At 33.8% G+C, this 9,333-nt stretch overlaps 1 protein-coding gene across 1 annotated transcript in view; it reads left to right on the top strand.

The window, feature by feature from the left end:
• LOC102765528 (low-density lipoprotein receptor-related protein 1B-like) overlaps nucleotides 1–9,333 on the top strand; it is a 95,516-nt gene that overhangs the window by 69,303 nt on the left and 16,880 nt on the right. The window contains exons 10-11 of the mRNA XM_006768654.2: nucleotides 1,431–1,571; nucleotides 5,620–5,745. Coding sequence (XP_006768717.2) covers nucleotides 1,431–1,571; nucleotides 5,620–5,745 — 267 coding nt within the window. The remainder of the gene's footprint in view (nucleotides 1–1,430; nucleotides 1,572–5,619; nucleotides 5,746–9,333) is intronic.

Here is a 9,333-nt window from a genome sequence, read left to right as displayed (position 1 = left end):
GGGGTCTTTCCTTTTTTTTTTTATATTGTTGTCCTTTCCTATTTGGACATAACACACACACACACACACACACACACACACACACACACACACACCACAAAATTTGTTATTTAAAGAGACCCCACAGAAATGACATCACTAGAGAACTTGTTGCTACAGCATTTTGTTATTGAAAAAGATTAGAGTTAAACAGGGAAGAAAAATTACTGTCAGTTCCCACATATGGTATCTGCTGTCTGCGAAGGAAGGACAGAAGAAACACAGCATTACCTTTGTTCTAACTGAATATTTCATTTACCATACTATTTTTTTACCCTTAAGACTTTAAGCATATGAATTTATTAGGCAGCTTTTTTTTTTGTTTTCTGGCCCCACGAACGCACAAGTGTGTGCTTTGCTGCATGTCTCTGAAGCAGGTTCTGCAGCTACCCTCCAGGTCGCAGTCCCTCTCCCATGCTTTGCAGCAGGGAAAACACAAAGATTAAGACAGTGCTAACACCAAGTGTTCTGGAAACGCCACATGTTTTTCTCTCCGTATCTCTTGTTCTCTTGTTTTTTCTCCATATCTCTTGTTTATAGGTTTTGTGACAGTTCATCAGTTCAAACCCGTTATCCAAAGTAAAGTTGAAAGCCATTAGAACTGGAAAAGAAAGATCAGCTGTACTTTTCCTATGAATAAACCAGCTTTTAGTAACTCAACGCTGTTTCAGTCTGTGAAACACAAATCATTTACTGTTACTATCGCCACATGTTCCCTTCTCTTCTGAGACTCCGCTGAATCCACTCAAAGAGAACAGAAGAATACTAACACTTTCAGTCCGTGAATAAACCCCAATTAACTGAATTCCTAACATTTGATTAAAGGACAAGGAATATATGGAGAAAGGCGCTGCATAGAATTCTGATACATAACGAGATTGTTTTGATTAACTTAACACTTTCTTTAATACTTAAGCAGGCCTGAGTTTTTCTCCCACCTAGAGACCAACAAAATAAATGCAGTTATCAATGCTGTGTGCTCTTGCCTGTCATTGCACTTTCATTAATTGTGGGCATACTGATCTATAAGAGGGAGATGGTAAAATGATTTGCTGGGCCTACTGTATAGGTTGTCATAGTGATCAACGGAGTTTATGAATGAAAGCCCTCTAAAAAGTAAAACTAAAAACTCAACATAAAAACCCAACCAAATATAATGTGGTTTATTATTGTTGTTGTTGTTATTTTGGTAATCTTTAAACATTTTAGTAGGATAATTATTGTCAGAAAAACTTAAATTCTTCTCATTTCCAGAGATTGGTGTCACTACAATGCTAGCATGTTTTTATATTTTCCATACAATAAAATGAATCAGTATTTAGTTATTATAACACTTTAATGAATCAGTAGAGCCAATATTGTTCACACACCTTGGATTTTTTGTAACCTAGTTAATCCGGGAGAAGTATTACCTCACGTATGTAAAGCTGGAGAATTTCGTTGCAAGAACAGGCACTGCATCCAAGCTCGGTGGAAATGTGATGGTGATGATGACTGCCTGGACGGAAGTGATGAAGATGCAGAGAATTGCTGTATGTCCTCACTTAAGTAATGTTAACTCTCCCTGACCCTTTAAGTGTGTGAACTATGAAAATAGTTTGTGAAAATCTAAAAATGTATTTGATAATAATTGAACTGTTTGTTTTTTCTCAGTCATCCTTTGCGTAGTTTTAAGGTGCTGGTTTTCTCATGCTGCCCCATCTTTAACATTATCATTTCCATTGCCCCAGAAGTCCTCTCCTTTCCCATTTGCACTGCGGCACCACCACACCACTATCAGGATGTGGCTGTAAGAGACCCCTTCGGATCTCTGCATTTAAAGATGTGGAAAATCAATTTAAACTCCCTCAGGAAAGAATTGCTGGTCCAGAGGGTCAGGAGCCATTCCACTGCTCCTTGGCTACTAAGCCTTGGAGGAGACCCAAGGAGACAGACACGGGTTTGCGGAATGTTCTTCCCTAACTTGGCCGCCTCGGTACATGGTAGGAGACACATGTGGGCCACTCAGATGGAAATGAAAGATTGGATTTTTCTCCTGTTTGGCTTATTTTTAGTTATCGATCATTTGCTGCTATAGAAATAGTTTCATGTTTTTGTAGGGATAATGAAATGTCCACATACATAATAGGAAAACTCTTTGAGAAACACATTAAATAATGTTTTGAGAATATACTAGTATTTGATTACAGTCACTACCTGAGTGGTTTTGAGAGATATAAAATATTTTTATATGAAGAGAAAGAGAGGTATGTGCTGGACATATGCATCTTTGCTCTCTTGATTTGACTTAGATACATTTTTTAAAATTATGTTTGTTTCCTAATTTTAATTAAAGACATTTAAGTTAAAGACATTTTCAGGTTAAAGTGGCTGACCTAATTGTGAGTTAATTGTCAAATCTCCATTTTTATTTTTCTTTGTAATCAAGAATATAAAAATAAAGTTTTAAAATTTGTAGTTATGATAGAATAAAGTTGGTCTGAGCATTTATATCATGAAACTATCTGTGCTTTGGTACAAACCCCAAGAATATGGGCTTTAAAAGATATTTTCAAATTGTGCATAAATGCATAACACATAAACTGTCATTAACACAGGTAGCACTACTTACTTTTAATTTCCAAACATGGGTTTGACTGCAACATTATGCATTTCTTATTTTCAAACTCATTAACATTTATACCAGAAAGTGTGAAACTACAAATAAAAAATTAATAATAATTGATACAATTAGCCAAATTTTTGGAGTGAAAGAAGCATTTTTTTTATGTAAGAGTACAAGGTGTGTTTTTTTCCTACTTATTTTACACAAATGATGTATTATTGATTAAATTAACTGCCTCATTTCTTCTAAATCACTGTGTTTACTCATGGTTTTAATGAATACTCCTTATATAACAGCTCCCTAAGTAGTCAGTGTCTGTTCAGAGTACAAATATTTCATCACAATATTCATGCGTTAGCTTTTAGTTCCATGCTTTAATTTATGAGATTGTTCTTTTCACCAACTCACAAAGAAACACTATTCCTTTTGAATATATTTGTACCATTAATTGTAGCATTAAAATTTCTTGTCAGTATTTTTCTCTCATTTTCATCATGTACGACCTCATCACCCAAGCATACATCATGGGCTTTTCCTGGAGTCTTAATTCACTCATGGTCCATATTAAATTCTATCAAAGAATCCTCTCTCTTTTACCCCCTAAATAATTAATATTATCTTTACCTCCTCTCAACTTCACTGACTAAATTAGACTACCACTTAAATTAATTCAGTAAGTGCCCTGCTATTATTCCTACCAGAATCCCTCCTTAACTAAAGCCCACTTTCCACTCTACTTCCAGGGTGACAATTAAATACTGAAATCTAGCCCAAAATGGTTTGTCTCAGTGGGTAGAGTGTCGGCCTGGAGACTGAGGGGTCCCAGATTTGATTCCAGTCAAGGGCATGTACCTTGGTTGTTTCACATACTCATTGTGGATATGCAGGAGGCAGCTGATCAATATTTCTCTCTCATCATGTTTCTCATTCTCTATCTCCCTTTCTTTCTGTAAAAAAAATCAATAAAATATATTAAATAAATAAATAAATACCAAAATCTAGTCTTGATATTTCAGTAACAGTACATAATCAAGTTAAATTCTAAAATTCATTGACTTACATATAAGACACTTTATGTTATATCCTGTCTTTACATTTTTAGCCGTAAATGTCTTTCATGAATCCACTTAACCTCTTTGTCCTTACCAAGTTGAACTACAAGTAGATCTCTAAAAAAGGTTATTTTCTCTCCTCTGTGACATTCATTACACTCTCTGTTTCTAACAGTGGAATTCACCATCGTTTTCTATTGCTTTCATAGAGAAGTCCTTTTTGAACACCAAAATAATGTCCTCTCAATATAGCTCAGAGTTAAATATCTCTTATATATTCCTTTACTATGGTAGTTTCCACAGCTCAGTGCAACTGTATGCTTAATTCTATGGTGCATCTAATAGGTGAATTTCTTCGTGAGGAGACACATTTTATTGTAGCATCTTTTTGAGTCTAACAAAGCATCTAGCACATGGCTGAATAAGTGACTAAGTAAATGGGGCAACAACAACAAACTAAACATCTGTGGCCAGCTTCCAGAAATATGGAGTAATCTCGAAATATTTCAGTGATTCTGAGCAGCATTTTATTTCTGGGGTTCCATGGTAAATATTCCAGAAATACATAATTTATTTCAGAGAATTATTTTAGATTTTAAATACTCATAAGCTTTGACCTTGAATTCCCAACTCGAACTCACAAAACTATGGATTATATTTGCCCTTCATTTTGAACTCTGGTTTACATCACTGATGAAAATTGCAAAGGTCACTGATCAAGAAGCTTCAATGAAATGCTTACGCATAATCTTAGTACTTTCAGATGTTGACCCTCTAATATATTGGATGATTTTTATTTTCATTTTATTTTGCTAAAGTCCCTGCAGTGAGTAGAAAATGTTAATATGATCAAATGCCAGACAACATAAAGCTGTTCCACCTTTTAAAAAAATAAACATGAATAGAAACTTTCTAAAAAGTGATAAAATCACTTTATCACCAAAGCTACTTTAAAGAAAAAGTGTTTAGAAACTGGCTGGAAAGGCATACATTTGCTTTGCAACAGCATGGTAAAACAGCTATTTTTTAAATTCTAAGTATAAGGAATGCCAAAATTTATTTTTATTATACAGAGTACAACTACTAGGCTTTTTAAAAATTACTTCAAAAAGGATGTTGAAGTTTTAAAACAAATACTAAAGAGCATGCCAATTCAGTTAGGAATTTAGCCTCCTGAATGCAGGAAAAATAATCACATTAGGTTAACTTTAAGATAGCCCCTGTTGTGCTTAGATATTGGATGCTAAATCCTCAGCTTTCTACAGCTTCCCTTCTGAGGATTGGTCTTGTCCTCAGTATATTCTGTGGTTGCATGCTTGTTTGTACTAGGGATGGAAACTCATAGTGATCCATTTTGTTATTAAAATCATGCAGGACCTCATATTTAGCCAATTCTAGGTCCCAACTGATGGTTTTAATTTTGTCATTTTTCTTCCAGATGTTGCGCAAAGCATGATAAAAATAGGCTTATTCAATATTTCAAGAACTACTTGAGTTAATGTGTGGTTTTAAAAAAGTATTTTTACCTATGATTAAATTATTTGATGCATATTTCCTATACTTCACATTAAAATTTGAGGTTGGTAAAAAAAAAAAATCTGAAATTTACTTAACTGTTGTGTTAAAGGATGGAAAACCAAAGGCAGTGATATAGTTGGTTTGAGTGAAGACATGAAAAATATATTTACCTTTATATGAGATGTAATAAATTGATGTCTTCTATTAAATTATTATATTTTAAGAGCCTTGAATAGTAATATTTTGATAAATATGAGACACTGAATGAAAGAAGCTATTACTTTACTGTACTTTAATATTACAATTACTATAATTTTTCCATAATTATGGCTTAAAATAGTCATAATTTTATCCAATTTCATGTCATTAAACTTTCTTCTCCTCTCCCTCCACCCTCTGCCCCAGCCAATCATAGCTGTCCTGATGATCAATTTAAATGTAAGAACAATCGCTGTATCCCCAAGAGATGGCTTTGTGACGGAGCTAATGATTGTGGGAGCAATGAAGACGAATCCAATCAAACTTGTGCAGGTAATCATTTGCTGGGATATATACATAAATCTCTTCCAAAGTTAATCTCCATAAAAATTCAGGTCAATGCCTTCAACTACAGTGAACTTTCCTAATGTCATGTTCTGATTATTGGAATAGTAAATGAATTCAACACTTAATTCCATAAAACCTAGATTACCAATGATATTTCAGTTAATCTTTGGGCATGACTCTGCTCTCAAAGTAATTTGGCACTTTCTCAATCCATATGGGTTGACTGGTGATACACTAGTTAGACAAGACTCATCCCTGCTAAATCTTACTTGGCCTGGGAGGTTGAGGTTTGTTAGCATCCTGGGATGTAGGCACTCACAAGGATAACTCTTTTTTTAACATTGAAAAAATAATTTATGTATTTTATTTAGTCTGCTATAGAATTCCTCTGTGAATAGTTTCTGTTCTTGGCTCATTATTTATGTAGGTTAGGATTTTTTTCCCCCATGAAGTCCTACCATCACTAAGCCTATTTATATTTCTATATAATGTATCCCATTGTAATAAATCTTTGAATCCCTAGCCAGATTCTTGAGGAATAGGAATCTACAATTTGTGATACAGGTTACAACGGAGTGGCAGAAAGGTCACTATTAGTCGGATAAATGTTGAAAAATGATACTGACTAGCAGCAGCCTCGTGATTCTCTATAAACGATGAAAAAAAGGTAGTGCATTTGATGCTTCATATTGATATGATCAGTAAAAACTGTTTTTTCAATCATTACACACAGCAACATCAAAACATATCAACCATCTCGCCCCCTCTTTTTGCCAAAATAAGCATTACTAAATAATAACTATAGTATATTAGTGAAAACTCATGAGGAAGCATATAAAGAAAAGACCCAGAGGTCAAAAAACCTTGTTTTGAACTCTTGTTTTTTTCCTTAGAAAGACTTGTACCTCTCTGCACTTCAATTTACTCATATATTTATTTCAATTCTGTAAGGACTGTGACTTAACAAGAAATTGTTTCCAAAGAGCTTTTTACTCTGTACTAAATAACAACATGATAAGAACAAAACAGTACCATTCCATAATCCTCACCTCCATCTTATTTTCAGTTTTTTTCCATAGGGACCTATCTGCTGCGAATCCATGGGCTAGTTATTCTGTTGCTCCTTGGTTAAAAGCTTAGTCTAATATTTTAGAGTAACTGATCATTTTCAAGATACTTTGTGTGTCTTATAAGGTTGTTTTACAAAAGACATTCTAGAGACTTGTCCTCTAGAGACTCGTCCTAGGCTCCTGCCTTCAAGCCCATTAATTTCATAGATGAAGGCATGAGAGAAGGGACTTGTCTTAACTCACATCATTAGTTAGAGTTTAAGGGGAAATCAATCCGTGAATTCTTTCTCCAAGACCATTGCTCCTTTTATCAAATGATATCAATCTGAGGATTAGCTAGAATTTTAGGTATGGTCAATTTTCAATTTAACTTTGGCCTGGTAGCCTTTTATTATAATTACGGTGAAACATCTTTCTAAGCCAGTGCAATTATTATTCTCTTAAGGTTCAGATTCAAATCACAGTCTGTTATTACATCCTAAACAGATAGATTTGCTTTCACCTTAAAATAGAAGTATTGCTGACTCTATTCATAATGTCATGTCTCCTTTATTTCATTAGAAGAGAGAGAGAGAGAGATCAATGATGAGATAAAGTCATTGATTGATTTCCCACTGCATGCCAACTGGGGATCAAGCCTGCAACCTAGGCATGTGCCCTGACTAGGAATTGAACTGTTACCTCCTAGTTCATAGGTTAAAGCTCAACAACTGAGGCATACTGGCCAGACCTATTTGATTTTTTTAAATCCTCTTGTTTCTACATGATTTTTAAAGGAGTATTTTGGGTAAACTAACTATGTATAGTAGTAAAAGTGAAAATTCTGCACATGATAGCAAATGCAGCAATCAATCCTAATTAGTAAGATTTCTAAGACTTTCTAGGCCTTTAATGCACAAGGAAATAGCACACAACTTGCTTACACCTCAAGTGCTAGTTTAAGTGATGGCCGTACTTTAAGTACCGCCTCTCAGTACTAGGTGTTCTTGTCAGTATATTCTTGATAGGCATTTTGATCACTGTACACCTCAAGAAATTGAATAAAACAATAAAGAGAAAAATAAATGTACCTTTTATCTTTGAAAACTAAGTATGTTGTCTTGTTACAATGTATTTCCTTTTTGTTTTACAAAAATAAATAGGTCACATTGCTCATAATATTGGAAAAATGGTAAATTCAATAGGTACTTTCCCTGGCCGAGTCATTTCTATATAGTTCTCAGTATAGGTATATGCATGGACATGTATCCTAGATAAAGGATTTCCCATTGGGGGATTATTTTGTAATTGAATCCACTGTACTGTAGCCATTAGCATTGTGACTACTTTATATCTAAAGGAAAATCCTTTCCTACAAGAAACTAATTTCCTATTTTGTTCCTTTGGGACTTCTGCCTCAGAAATCTATTAATTCAATAAATATTTACCATGACACTGAAGAAAGGATGAGAAAAAAAAAATACACAACACTTTTCCTTAAGAAGCTAAGAGTGAAGATGGCGAGATTGACATGTAAACAGGTTTTTCTAATGCAGTATTCACGGCACTAAATTAAACCACATGGGAGCACATTAGAGCAACTAATGTAGTCTTTGGATGTCTTGGAAGGCTTTCTGAAGGAGGTGATGGCCAAGCTAGGTCTTTAAAAACATATAAAAATAATGCCTAAATAACAACGCAGGCCATTTAATTAGGAAAAAGAAGTTTGATAAAACCAAGCATTGTCAAAATTGTAGGTAAAAAAGAAACTGTCTTACACTCTTGGTGATTTTCTACATTGGAAGTCAGTTTAGCCAAATCCAATAAATGTGAAGATATGCATGCCTTCATCTGTCATTCCAAAACTAGGTTAATAGTCTAATACCTATGCATAAGGAAGCATGAATAAAATTTCCACTCCCCTAATGCTGGCAATACTGAAAACATAAAAACAACTCAAATGCTCATTACAGGAGAATGTATAGATATATTGTGTTATGTCCCCATAGTGGAATGATATTCATAATTAAAATTAATAAACTGGAACTCAAATATCAATAGTAATGAATTTCAAAAACAATTAAAAAAAACATGAATGAGTTGCCAAATATAAATAAATACCATTTCAATGAAGTATAAAAACGCAAAACAATTTTATATGTGCTTATTGACATATAAATTGGGTAAGAATAGGACTTTTAAAAGTATGTCTAGGGAAAAAAGAGAAATTGACAATAGCCATAACCTCTAGAAAGAAAGAAAGAGATTGCATGTGATAGAAAATGATTACCTAGGTGACTTCAAGAGTAACTGTAATTTTCCCTTTAAATAAAATAAATAATCTGTAGCAAGTATAGAAAAATATTATATTAAGATTTGATATAACCGTATGATGGCAAACAGGTGTTATTGATATTATGTCCTGTATTTTTTCAGGTGATAGAAATATTTTATTAGAAAAGTAAAAGCTTGATCAGCATAGATTGAAGAGGGTGAAGTGAAGCAAGGATAGAGTTGGAGAGTG

Source organism: Myotis davidii, unplaced genomic scaffold (assembly GCF_000327345.1).
Source record: "Myotis davidii unplaced genomic scaffold, ASM32734v1 scaffold560, whole genome shotgun sequence".
Classification (NCBI taxonomy): domain Eukaryota; kingdom Metazoa; phylum Chordata; class Mammalia; order Chiroptera; family Vespertilionidae; genus Myotis; species Myotis davidii.
The sequence above is the reverse complement of the archived record's forward strand: the minus strand, read 5'-3'. Positions and strand labels throughout refer to the sequence as shown.